Source organism: Acinonyx jubatus, unplaced genomic scaffold, assembly GCF_027475565.1.
Source record: "Acinonyx jubatus isolate Ajub_Pintada_27869175 unplaced genomic scaffold, VMU_Ajub_asm_v1.0 scaffold_109, whole genome shotgun sequence".
In the NCBI taxonomy this organism is placed as follows: Eukaryota; Metazoa; Chordata; class Mammalia; order Carnivora; family Felidae; genus Acinonyx; species Acinonyx jubatus.
Window position 1 is genome coordinate 196 of NW_026464028.1, and position 13,601 is coordinate 13,796.

The window sequence follows — 13,601 nt, forward strand, 5'->3', positions numbered from 1 at the left end:
TTTCTTTTTTTAATGTTTATTTAGAGAGAGAGAGAGAGAGAGAGCGCGCAGGGGAGGGGCAGAGAGAGGGAGACACAGAATGCGCAGCAGGCGCCGGGCTCCGAGCCATCAGCACCGAGCCCGACATTGGCCTCAGGGTTCCATCCCACGAACTGGGACAGCATGACCTGAGCCGAAGTCGGTTGCCCAACTGACTGAGCCACCCAGGTGCCCCCCCCCCCATCTGCCAGTTTCTTAAAGACCCTTTTGGGTCATACGAATGAACTCTTAATTCTTAGAAAAATCACCTCCCTGGGGAACAGCTGTGAGTCCACCAGGAGTGGGCAAGGGCTAAGCCAGACCCTGATGGTGGCCCTGGTCATCCTGAGGGGCCCTGCTTGTTCATTGCCCCTGCCCTGTGAGGGAGTGGACTTTGGGGAGCCCTGTGCTGGCCCACATCCTGTTTCATTCCCAGGGGATCCCTCTGAGAGCCTTTTACACTGGGAGGCCCATCTCAGGCCTGAGTCCCCAGCTCCAAGGGGCTGTCCCCCGCCAGGGCCTGACCTAGCTCTCGCTTCCCCCTGGACATCGTGTCCTCTCCTCCCATGGCCAGTCAACATTCAGTTTCTTTTAGACCCCTGACCCGCATTTTCACATGACCCTGTGGTCAGACTGTCTCTTACTTCTCCTTGTGCCTTTGCGCTTGACTCCGGTGAGAAGTTGAGAAAACCTGCTTACCGTGTTGAAGCCATCAGGGGCTTTCATGACCCCACGGCCCCATCAAGGTCACCGTCATCCCAAACCTAGTTGGTCGCCTTGGTCTTGCCTCTTTCAAGCCAAATCTTTCCAGTGCCGAGGCCAAATCAATGTCATGGCAAAATGAAGTAACTGCCTGATTAACACCCTCCCATCTTCCCATCGTAAATACACTCTGACCTGGGCCTCTGAGGCTGTGTCTGTGTCATCAGGTTCCTACAGATCTCCCTCAGGGACAGTATTCTCTGCTCAGGGACTTTGCACCTGCTGTTCCCTCCGATGAGGGTGCCCTCCCCCCGGTTCTTCTGAGGTGGTCTCCCTCTTCTATTTCAGGCTTTGTTCTCCTCAATAGCCCAGCACGTTCCCCAGTACATAGTAGGTGCTCAAGAAATAAAGCCTTCAAATGCTATGGGTTCTCCCAACTTCCTTACTCATTTGGTTGATCAAGAAAGCTTCCTTCTTGAAAATTTCTCCTCGGGGGGTCTTCCAAGGCTCTAATTTGTTCTGGGACATCTGGTGACTCTCTGTACCCCACCTCATCTTCCTCCCAACCCCCCAAAACAGGGACCTCCTCTAGATCTGGGGACAGATCTTTCCCAAGTCCCTTGGCCGCTGGCTGACAAGTTCACTGTATGTCCACAAGCATTTGCCAAAGAGCAGTCGTGTGTCAGGCTGGTGGAGGGACAAAGACAACCCGAAAGGTTGTAGGTGACAAGCCACCGACTAGAGCAGTTAGTGTGTGTGCACACGCCCTACAGCTGGGGTGGGCTGTTTTCTTTTTTGCAGTATTACCACAAGTCACATGATTTTAAAAATCTGTCCACTAGACTGGGAGAAAACGAAATCTGTCCACCGGATTGCCAAGATTGCCTGAGAGGTCGGAGAAGGTGGGCACTCTGCCAAACCACCTTCGGGTTTACAGGATTATGGGTCGTTGGGGGTCCCCAGCCCGCAACCTGTCTTGGCCATCAGGCAGGTTTCATCTCCTGGCAGCTTCGATTTGAATCAGTTACCTACATGCCAAAAGCAAGGTTTCCTGGAGTGACCCAGAATCTGGGATTTTAAATTATATTCCATTATTAAAGTAATTATTTTTTTCAGGTTTTTATTTATTTATTTTGAGAGACAGAATTCAGGGGAGGGACAGAGAGAGGAGAATCCCAGGCAGGCTTTGGGCTGTCAGCGCAGAGCGTGACGCAGGGCTAGATTCACCAACCTGTAAATCACGACCTGAGCTGAAGCCCGACGCCCAAATGACTGAGCCACCCACGCGTCCCACCATTTTAATTAATTTAAACGGCCACATACAGCTAGAGGGTACTGGACTGGACAGCACAGGTTAGGGGCAGACTCCAGAGAAGGAAGAATTCCGGGTGAGATTCCGGGGCCTTCCTCACAGCTGATTGGGACAGATGGCACCCCTCTGTCGCCCCCCCAACCCTGGCCCTTTCGGGGTGTGTGTGTTGCGGGTGGGGGAGGAGGCCCGTCCTTGGGCCTGCTCCCCCCAGCCTGCTATGTTAGGTGCTGGGGAAGGGAAGGGAAAAAGGCGTCACTGTCACAGTAGGAGGGTAACAGCGTTTTGGTGGACCTCACAAAAAAATAAAGCAGAGTCATTTTCAGGAAAGCTGTTTTACTTTAGGATTTTGAAATACAACCCTGAAGCCAGGGAGACCTGCCTCCGGGGTAGGGGAAAACTAACACACAGGTCTGGCGGAGCCAGAGGGAGGCCGGGGCGGGGCGGGGCGGGGCGGGGCGGGGCCAGGCCAGGGACGCCCACCGCAGGCCTCGGTTGCCCAGGACACGGGAGACGCAGAGGCGCGCGCGCGGGGCGGGGCCCGGCGGAACCTGCGCGAGGCTAGTACAGGGTCTCGCGGGCGTGGGTTCGCAGGTGGCGCAGGAGGTGCGAGTTGCGGCTGAAGCTGCGGCCGCACTGCGCGCACGAGAAGGGCCTGGCCCCCGTGTGCACCAGCATGTGGCGCAGCAGATTACAGCTGCGGCTGAAGCTCTTGCCGCACTCCCGGCACTCCTGCGGGGGCTCGGCCGGCCTGGACGCCGCCTCGGTCCCCGCGCCCGCGTGGGTGGCCAGGTGCCGCTGCAGGTGGGCGTTGCGCCGGAAGCTCCGGCCGCAGGTTTGGCAGCCGTAGGGCCGCTCGCCGGTGTGGCTGCGGCGGTGGCGGGCCAGGTTGGAGCTGTTGCGGAAGCGGTAGCCGCAGGTGTCGCAGGCGTGGGGCTTCTCCCCGGTGTGGATGCGCTGGTGGCGCGCCAGGTGGGCGCTCTGGCTGAAGCCCTCGCCGCACTCGCTGCAGCGGCACGGCTTCTCGCCCGTGTGGCTGCGCCGGTGGCGGGCGAGGTCCTGCGTCTGGCTGAAGGTCTTGCCGCACTGGGTGCAGTGGTGGGGCCTCGGGCCGCCGTGCGTCAGGAGGTGGCGGGCGAGCCCCGCCCGCCGCACGAAGCGCTTCCCGCAGTGCGGGCAGCTGTAGGGCTTCTCGCCCGTGTGCACCCGCTGGTGGCACACCAGCTGGGAGCTCTGGCTGAAGCTGCGGCCGCACACCTGGCACGAGAAGGGCCGCTCGCCCGTGTGCACGCGCCGGTGGGCCCCCAGGTGCTCGCTGCGCCGGAACGCCTTGCCACAGTCGTTGCACACGTACGGCCTGCGCTCCGGGCCCGAGCGCAGGCTGCCCGAGCACTCCGAGCACTGGTGGCCCTTGTCCTTGGCGTGGATCCGCAGGTGGCGCTTGAGGCTGGAGCGGCGCTGGAAGGTCTGGCCGCAGTGAGAGCACAGGACAACGGCCAGCTCGCGCGCTTCGGGCTTGGCCTCGGGGGCGCGCGGCGACTGCTGGCCCTCGGCGTGCGCCAGCAGGTGCTGCATGAGGCTGGCGCGCCGCTGGAAGCCCTGGCCGCACTCGGCACACAGGAAGGCGGGCTCGGAGGAGTGCGTCTGAAGGTGCTTGTTCAGGTGGGAGCTCTGGCGGAAGCGGTGGCCGCACAGGTGGCAGGCGTGTGGCCGCTCGTCCGTGTGCGTGCGCATGTGCAGCTTGAGGATGGAACTGCGGCCGAAGCTCTTCCCGCAGCGCTCGCACGGAAAGGACCGGGCGCCCGGGTGACTCCGCAGCTGGTGCGCCTCCAGGCGGGCCAGCTGTCGGAAAGTCACCCCGCAGTCGGTGCAGATGAATTCCATCTCTGCCTCCGACCTGGGAGGCCCGTCGGCCACTTTGACCTCCAGAATGTCACTCCTGCTGGGAGGGGACCCTCCTCCGCCGCCGGTGCCACTCACTTCGGGGCCAGGCCCCAGCACCTGGACATGGGGCTCTTCCGCCGCCGCAGGATCGTCTGCCTGAGGCTCTGTTGAGAGGGCTGCAGGCCAGGCGACCGCCTTGGGCTCCTCTTTGAACTCCTCATCTGGGGTTCTGCTTCCGGGTCCTGAGGAAGAAACAGGAAAAGGGGGGTATGTGGGCAGGCCTATTCTTAGAGGCCTCCAGGAATTGCCAGGGCCTCATTGCCTCAAAGCAGAAAGAAACCCAGGATCCCGAAATCCGGGAGGGGGGCGGGGGGGGGGCAGAAGGTGACGGTAAAAAACATAGAATTTACCATAGTAACCATTTTAAAGTGCACAGTTCAGGTCCATCAGGTACATTCCCAGTGTTGCACAACTGTCACCACTGTCTATCTAGTGTCAGAACTCTGTCCTTCCCCTGGATGGAAACCCCAAACCCCTTAGCAAGCACTCCCATGACCACCCATTTTAAAAGCTCAAAGTTAATGGGGTTGATGATTACATCAAACACAATAAGCCTCTAAAATAAGTAAAAGAGGGGCACCTGGGTGGCTCAGTCAGTTAAGCGACTGACTTCGGCTCAGGGCAAGATCTCACGATTCGTGGGTTTGAGCCCTGGGTCCGGCTCTGTGCTGCCAGCTCAGAGCCAGGAGCCTGCTTCGGATTCCGTGTCTCCCTCTCTTCCTGCCCCTTCCTGCGTTCACGCTCTCTCTCTCTCTCTCTCAAAAATAAATAAACATTAAAAAAGATTTTTTAGGGGCACCTGGGTGGCTCAGTCGGTTGAGCATCTGACTTTGGCTTAGGTCACGATCTCGCGGTCCGTGGGTTCAAGCCCCACATCGGGCTCTGTGCTGACAGCTCAGAGCCTGGAGCCTGTTTCAGATTCTGTGTCTCCCTCTTTCTCTGACCCTCCCCTGTTCATGCTCTCTCTCTGTCTCAAAAATAAATAAATGTTAAAAAAAATTAAAAAAAATTTTTTTAAATAAAATAAGTAAGTAAGGGGCACCTGGGTGGCTCAGTGGGTTGAGCGTCGGACTTCAGCTTGGGTCATGATCTCATATTTGTGAGTTCCAGCCCCACGTCCGGATCCTCTGTCCCCCTCTCTCTGCTCCTCCCCCGCTCCTGCTTTTTCTCTCTCTCTCAGAAGTAAACAAACATTTTTTAAAAAGTATAAAATAAGTAAACGAATGGAGGAAGGAAGAAAAGGAAGGAAGGAAGGAAGGAATTCATGTTAACATAGCCCATTTTTAGCCAAAGAGGCTAAAAAGTCAGGTAGGGTCTGGAGCTTTAGAGACCACTCTGGAAACACAAGGAGAGAGCCTTCAGTGGTCCCCAGCAGGAAGGGCCGCTTACCCAGAGGGTGGACAGGCCACGCCTTCTTTGCTGGGACATCCTCGAAGGTCAGGGACTCCTGTAACAAAAGGATGAGCCAGACCCTTGGTGAGAGAGGAATGGGGCTGTGAGCGGAGGGGGATGGAAGACTCTGAGGGTTTAAATTAAGGAAGACACGGATTTGCCACAACAGCAGGGGCAGAGATCGTCCGGGGGCCGAGGACAGTCTGGAGGGAGGGGCCGGGCCAGCTCACCAGCACAGCTGCAAGCTCCTGGTCTCGAGAGTTTTCCTCCAGCCACAGGACAGGGCCCTGGGGGGCTGGCAGCATCGGGGGGAGAAAGAGAGAGCCGTTAGGGGGCCGACTTACCCTCCCCGGCCATACGCGGGGCGCACTCATGGTCAGGGCCCTGGGAGAGACATCTCGGCGCTCTCCCATCCCTGTCAAAGACGGGGGTGCCTACGTCTCACCCCGTCCTCACGTACCAGGCCTCCTGGCTCCCACCTGCCCGGGCACCAGCTGCTCACCACACTCTTGCAGGGCTTGGAATGTCCTCTTGGGGCCTGGGCTCAGTGGCTGCTTTGAACTTGGGGGATGTCTCCAGGTCCCCAGCTCAGCAGGCTTGGAGGGCCCTGGCTGGGATGCCGGGGGCTCCACGGCTGGCTCCGGGGCCGGGGGTCCTTCTGAGGGCACTTCCTTTTTGGGGCTGTGGCTGGAGACCTGGGAAGAGCCCCCCTGGTCCTCCGAAGTGACGTCTGCGCGGGGACAGTTCTTGCCAGCATTAAAACTAAAATCCTGTGCAAAATGCATCTGTGTCAGGTGGCAAACAGGGCAGAGGGACAATGCGCGTCCTTCTCACTCCCAAGGGAAAGGGGGCCACGGAAAGGTGAGGGTCACAGGACTGAGGAGGTTAAGAAGCACTTGTCAGAGGGAGGAAAATGGGGTGTCGGGTGATTCCTTCACGGGGCGCCCGAGTCCCTGTCTTGCCGCCCGGCCGCCCCCCCTCCCCCTTACCAGTGGCCCCACGGCGCTGGACTCCCTCTGGACACCCTCCAGCAGCAGCACAACCTCCTCGCCGTCCCTGAGCTGCTGGCCCTGGAGCCGGGCCAGCAGGTGCGGGGGCAGCACGCTCAGGAATTGCTCCAGCACCAGCAGCTCCAGGATCTGCTCCTTGGTGTGCAGAGCCGGCCGCAGCCAGCGGCAGCACAGCTCCCGGAGCCGGCTCAGGGACGCCCTTGGCCCCATGTCCTCCTGATACTGGAAGCATCTGAAGAGCTGGTGAGCCACCTCGGGCCGGGGCCTGGCCTCAGTGTGCCTGAGGTCCTCCTGACCGACGGCCTCCTCTTCCTCCAGTTTGACTGCTCCGAGCTGCTCGGGCTCTCGGGTGGCCGGGACGGGTTCTTCGAGCATCCTTCAGCCGGGGGGGCGGCGGGGCACGGCTCACTGCAGCTGGTCCCACTGTCAGGTCTCTCCCACTCTGCTCCCACACCTGCGGTGTTAAGAAATGCCTAAAGATGTGGCCTCCGGAGGAATCATGTTTCTCTCGCTGGTCCTAGGCAACGGCTCGGACGGCAGGACAGCCCCAAACACTAAAAGGCAGAGAAAACTGATAGTTCCGTGTCTTCACTCCTTCCTGCAGCATTTCGAATTTCACGTCACTTCACCCCAGTGATCAAAAGTGGCATCTCTGAGACAGGACCGCCTGGTTTCCCCGCCTCCTGAGGCCCCAGGGAGGACACGGCACCGCCAAAGAGGGGTTCTTGGCAGAAACGTTCCATCGCAACGCGATCCAGCCTTTAGACCCCACTTTGCACTGCAGAAATAAGAGTGAGTGGGAGGCGGGGGGGGGGGGGTGCAGTGGATGAGAGCGATGCTGTTTAAGGGGACAAACTTGTAACTCATAGTGAATAACCCATAGAGATCTAATGCACAGTATAATGGATATAGACAATACTACTGCGGGGGTAATTATGTAATTCGATAAATATCACTGCCTCAGCAGTCCTATTACAATATACAAACGTATCGAAGTAACATGCTGTACGCCTTTCACTGACACAATGTCACACGTCAGATTTATTCAATTAAAAGAAAAAAAAGGAACAAGTGAAATGATCCCTCAAGGAAACAATGGAACGAATTGCAAATGCAGAATATTTCTGGCAAACTGGCCACCGTCCTTCAGCATTATTTTTAAAAGCACCTGTAGGGGGCGCATGGCTCTAGAGGAAACTAACAGCCACGTGGCGGAATGAAGGAACCTTGACTGGAGCCGGATGTTTTTAAAGAGGGGAGGGGATGGGTGGAGGGGGAAGTCGGGATGCTCTAAAAGATATTCTGGAGTCAGCTGAGGAAATTGGAATATGGATGGGACACTAGATTGCAATGGAGCTGACCATTAATTTCTGAGAAAGGATTCCAGTTTTGTGGTTTGTGGGAAATGCCTCTATTTTGGGGAGATGTTGAAGGGTTTGGAAGGAAGGGGGCCCGAGGGTTCAGCCGTACTTAGGGATAGTAAAGGCAAATGGGGAAAATAAAAGAACTCTTGAATCTGGGAGATGGATGTGTTGATGTCCACTGCGTTGCTCTCTCAAAGTCTCCGGAAGTTTGGCAGTTTTAAAGACAAAAGGTGGGGGCTGGGTGGGGAGTGGGGATTCATGCATGGGATTTCTCCTTGACCAGACATCTTGACTCTCACTTTATGGCTCTGGGGGTGGCTCTCAGCGGTCAAGGCCACGACCACCCAGCGGATCAGGGCAGGGCTGAGCACCCACTTGGTGTACCAATCTCCTCCCCTCCCAGGTTCCACCAGAGACTGAGGGCAGGATGAGCCAGAGAGGTGAGATGGGGGCGTGGGTCTCCAGATGAGAGACTAAGGCTTGCAGAGATCTGCAGAGAACTCGCAGAGATCAGTGACAGATAGGTCTGCAAGGCCAATCAAAGCTGCCCTGTCCACCTCCGAGACCTCTAGTGGATACACCCTTGGGAGCTGGGTGATGGGCAGGAGAGGCAATCATTTCTTTCATTCCTTTTTTTTTTTTTAAATTCTGGATTCTTCCTTGGTCTACCCTTCTGGAAGGTATCCATCCCCAAATAGCAATAAAAAGTGGCTCTAACTGGCCACCAGGGGGCACTGGGTCCACAGGACTGACCACGGGCCCATCTCTCCTCTCAGACAAGAGGGTTCTGTAGGGCCACCACTCTTTCCTTTTGGGGTCACCCAGATCTACGAAAAGGGAGACGCCTCAGGTTCAGCCTCACCCCCAGGGGACTCAGTTCGGTCCTTCAGCACAACCCGGAAGGCTTACGTCGTTCGGCACAGGCCAGCACAGGCCAGCACCTCGGCTCCAGAGTTTTGAAGCACTTTCCTCTCTTAATTTGGGCTGCAATTATTTTACGGATACAAAAACCCAAGTTCCAACATCCGCCTGCCCTCCCTGCTCTCTGGCCTCAGGGCTACCGATGATGAGCTTCTCCCAAACCTGTTCCCCGAGCCCCACGCCAGGGACATCCCAGGCAGAGGGACATCACTCCCCACCACCTAGAGACAAGACAGCAGAGAGGTGCCCGCCACCTACAGACCACACCCGGTGGGTGCTCGGACGCTACAACTGCTGTTCTCGTTACTGCTGGGCAAAACCACAAGTGAGCGCAGCTAACAGTCATTCCCGTCACGGGCCTGCCTTGGCAATGCGGCCGGGGGGAAGTCAGCCTCGTCAAGAGCTTTGGACGGTTTGTGGAGGAGCCTCCTTGTTGCAGGGCTGAGGGCGGAAGGGACCTCCCTCCTGTTCTGGTGGGGGGAGTGAGGCGCGGTGTGACAGAACAGAGGAAGAGTGGGTTTTATACCCGGCCCAGCGCTTCCCTCTCAGAGAGAGCCCGGGGATGCTGAAACAAAGGTCCAGGGTTACATCCTGGCCACCTGCCCCCGGGCAGCCATGGTGGCTCCAGCCTCTCTCCAGCCCCCCTCCCAGTCCCTCCTTCGCTCGACCCCACGGGGCGCCTCTCACCCCTTGACGTCTCTCTTCAGGGACCCCCCCCCCCGACACACCAGCAACCTGCATCTACCCGTCCGTGGTCACGCTGGGCCACGACCATGGCTGAGGTTCTCTCTCCCCTCCGCCTGCGAGTAGGAGCTGCGTCTCGAGCACAACCGTTCGCCTCGTGCTTGAAGCGGCTTCCGTGTTTGTTAGTAGAAGTAACACAACGAGGATGGCCGCCTGGCAGCTGTACTTACTGAGGAAAGCACTCGAAACTGGTGCAGAAAAAGTCTCTGATAAGTGTTGAAGAGAATGGGCTTTTGTCTCACTCTTTGGGCAACAGGAGCGAAAGGATAGAACCGATCGCGTGTGACCAGCAGCCTCGTGATAATAGCTGGCAGGTACTGAGTGCTGATCTGGAGGGGCTCTCAACTCAGGCTTGCTTCGTCCACCCCCAGCCCACGGGGTGGGTTATAATTTCTCCATGTGACAAGCGCAGAGGCCACAGTGGGAGCCGACGGGTGCCTTGCTCAAGGTCACAGCAGGGGGAGCCAAGATTTTCTTTAAGGTGAAAACACTGATCTTGACCAGGGTGCAAAAGCTCGGAAACAGAAAAGGACCCAGTTCCCCTCCCTCCCGGTGCAATTTGCCTCGTCTTAGCCAGAATATCACGGCGCGATTCAGAAAAAATAAGGAGATTCTGAGTTCTAGCCCTCAGGCCTAGACACAGGCAGGGGTGCCCGGAAACTTCAGGTGAGGTGGTAAGGCTTGAAAGAGGAGGAATTTAAGGGAATTTGGCTGCAGAGCCTCTCCTTCCCACCCCCCAGTCTCCAGGACAAAAGCTCTGTTCATATGCACATCTGTGGGGGGTGAGAGCTCTTCAGCTACCCTCCGATATTCGACCAGCTTAATCTGGAGCCCAGCGAGGTGGGAGGCAAGGGCTGGACCAGCCCGGGGTGGCAGTGCGGCCGCAGGACCCACCCAGACAACGGGAGAGCCCCGAGCCCGGATCCTTGGCCGGGGACCTTCCCTTTCTCCCTGGACACAGCTGGCAGGAGAGTCACAGGCTACTTTTTGTTGGCCAGGCTCCCCTCTGGGTGGTGAGCTGAGTCCAGGAGGCCGGCCGTCCACCTGGGGGCACATGGAGCCTGCCTGCCTTCCCCTCCCCAGTGGGTACAGCAAGCCCATGTTACAGGAAGTCCCGCCACCCTCCTCGATGGCCCCAGAGCTGGCTGGCACTGGGCTCCCAGCATAGACCACCTACATCCTTCCAAGACTTTTTTCTTTTCCAGTTTCCCAATCCCCCATCCCTTCGCTGAGGCCCAGGTCCCTCTTTTCCCTCCAAGCTGCTAGGAACCCCTTGTGTCTGTCCTGGCAGCCTTTACCCCAGGCTTCCTTGCAACTCACCACTCGGGGTCCCCACTCCAGAGGGGGGGGTTGCTAAGGGTTCTTTGAGGGCCCCAGGGCCAGAGTCAGCCTCAGCCAGACTGGGAAAGGGCTCCCGGAAAATTGAACAGGAAGTTCCCAGCTCTGGTCCCATCCAGGTAATGAGGGGGCTTCCTAGAGTTAACCCTTAACCTCCCAGTTTGGGAGTGGGGTGGGGAGAGGGAGGGGCCAGAGAAATGAGGATTTAGCGGCTAATCCAGAGTCCAACCTGGGACTGAGTAGGAGAGTCTAACTCCCCCTCCAGGTAAGAACTCACCCCCCCCATCAGGACTTGTCCTGTTCTTCTTGGGGGTGTCTGCCACCCTGTATTTTGTGAGGGGACCAGAGCTGCCATTTTATTTTATTAAAAATTTTTTTAATGTTTATTTATTTTTGAGACAGAGAGAAAGAGAGCACGAGCGGGGGAGGGGCAGAAAGGGGGAGGGGGGACAGAGGATCCGAAGAGGGCTCTGCACTGACAGCAGAGAGCTGGACGCTGGGCTGGAACTCACCAACCGTGAGATCATGACCTGAGCCTAACAGACTGAGCCACTCAGGCGTCCCCAGAGCTGCCATTTTAAAATGCCTATTGTGTCGTGGGGCTCTTTGCTGGGCATTTCATTCACGCCACAAATCTTTGCCAAGGGCCAGTTTTGTGCCAGGCACAGTTGCAGGGGCTGGGGTAAGCAGGAGGAACCGGCCCTGACTTCAGAAGGCTTACACGCCCGTGTGCCAAGCAGTCCCGGGCTAAGAATAACACAACAGGATCACGTGATGGGGGAAGAAAGGGCGCCATCAACACCAACAAAGATCTTCCCAAGAATCCTGCCGGGTGGCTTTTATCCCAGGTTTCCCAAACACGAAGCAGGGGCTTCCGGGAAGGGAAGTGACCTCACCACTGGCCTTGAGCCCAACTCGACCTCCAAAGTCAAGACTGCATTTGCTCTAAGGTGTCTTTTTGGGTCGTGCTCTTGGGCGGCCGCAGCCCGGAGGGCGTTTTCCTCGTAGGAACCTGCGGTTCAGAGCCCGCGGGCACTCTCGCGGTGCCCTGTTTTGGGGACCCGGGGACACCTGAGCTCGCTCTGGCTCCTCAGCCAGGTGGTTGTCTTCCTGCACTTAGCCACCTGGGATTAATCTTGTTCCTTTATTTTCACTGTCTAGTGTGGGCCTCACTGGACTACAAGCTCCCTCTGGACAAGTGGTGTTTCCCTTATCTGCTCCGCGTCCTCCACACCTGGCCCAGAGCTGGCACGTGTCCAAACAGACGAAATGGCTTAGGAGGCGGCCCGCGAGACCCACAGCACGCAGAGTGTGCAGGCGCCCAGCCCAGGTAGCCCCACCGCAGCCCACCTCCTGAGCGAGGTCGGTAAACCCCGCCCCAGGGAGGAGCCTAGAAACTCCACCTCCTGGGCGGGGCCGGGAGCTCCACGACCGCCCACCTCCTGGGAGAGGTCGGGAAACCCCACCCCAGGGAGGAGCCCAGAAACTCCACCTCCTGGGCGGGGCCGGGAGCTCCACGACCGCCCACCTCCTGGGAGAGGTCGGGAAACCCCACCCCAGGGAGGAGCCTAGAAACTCCACCTCCTGGGCGGGGCCGGGAGCTCCACGACCGCCCACCTCCTGGGAAAGGTCGGGAAACCCCACCCCAGGGAGGAGCCCAGAAACTCCACCTCCTGGGCGGGGCCGGGAGCTCCACCACCGCCCACCTCCTGGGAGAGGTCGGGAAATCCCACCCCAGGGAGGAGCCTAGAAACTCCACCTCCTGGGCAGGGGCCGCAAAAGCCAACCCCCGGGCGGAGGCGCCTCCCACACCCAGATCTGGACCCCTCCCGGCCGTCCCTGACTTTCCACTTCCCCCAAGACTGACCTGCTTCCCCGTGGCTGTGGCTTTCGAGGGCGTGGCCATGTGTGAGCCCTGGATGTGGGGACAACCGAGCCTGTATGGATATGATTGGGAAGAACTGCTAGAACGTGGCCTCCACGGGTAAGGATCGGGGCGCGCAGGGAGGCCTGGGGAACTGGCTCACCCGGAAGGCTCGGGTTTCGCTGTTAGCACTGACTTTCAGGCCTCCGACTCAGACATGCTACCTCTCCTGGAAATATGTCAGAGAGGTGGAGACCAGCTCCATTTCTAAACCTGTGGCCGAGCATGGGCTTGGCTAACAATCCTGTTTGTTGCTGGCCCATCGCGGTTGTGCACCATTTCATTCATTCATTCATTCATTCATTCATTCATTCATTCATTCCTGCGGGAAATGTTTGCTTCCCTCCTGTGTGTCTGGTACTGTCCTTGACCCCAGGGACCCAGTGCCGAGTTAAACAGACAAGTGCTGCCCCCATGAGGCTTACAGTCTGGGCAACGCCGGGTCACCAAAGCTGGGATTCCTTGGACTCCTCTCATTAACTAAAGTTACTTTGCAGGAAAAAAAGGGCTTATTGAACGTTGAAGTCCCCTACACTCCCCTCTCCCAGCATTACTCAGTAATAGACGAAAATTCTTGTGAAATTGCTGAGTTGTTATTTATTTCCACTTAGTGAGTGATAAACCTCCAAAAGAGAGATTTTTAATGAAAATCTACCTATTTGGGGTATATTTCAATATCTCCTAAAATTATCTTGAAAATGCACACATAAACTATTCTAGTTGTTACCTTGGAATTTGTTAAAGTTCACACCAAATTATATTTTTAAAAAAATATTTATTTTTTGGAGAGGGGAGAGCACAAGTTGGAGAGGGGCAGGGACGGGGCGGGGGGGGGGGGTGTCAGAGGATCCCAGGAAGGCTCTTCACTGACAAGCTGACAGCAGCAAGCCTGATGTGGGGCTCAAACTCACGAATGGGGAGATCATGACCTGAGC

General features: G+C 57.5%; 1 protein-coding gene across 1 annotated transcript; it reads right to left on the bottom strand.

The window, feature by feature from the left end:
• Nucleotides 1–2,565: 2,565 nt before the first annotated feature.
• Nucleotides 2,566–6,818, bottom strand: ZSCAN10 (zinc finger and SCAN domain containing 10). Its single transcript, XM_027043420.2, has 5 exons — nt 6,355–6,818; nt 5,868–6,135; nt 5,596–5,660; nt 5,363–5,420; nt 2,566–4,155 (listed from the first exon to the last, which is right to left on the bottom strand). The coding sequence occupies exons 1-5, from the start codon at nt 6,748–6,750 to the stop codon at nt 2,591–2,593; spliced, it is 2,352 nt and encodes a 783-aa protein (XP_026899221.1). The 5' UTR covers nt 6,751–6,818; the 3' UTR covers nt 2,566–2,590.
• Between the last annotated feature and the right edge of the window lie 6,783 nt (nt 6,819–13,601).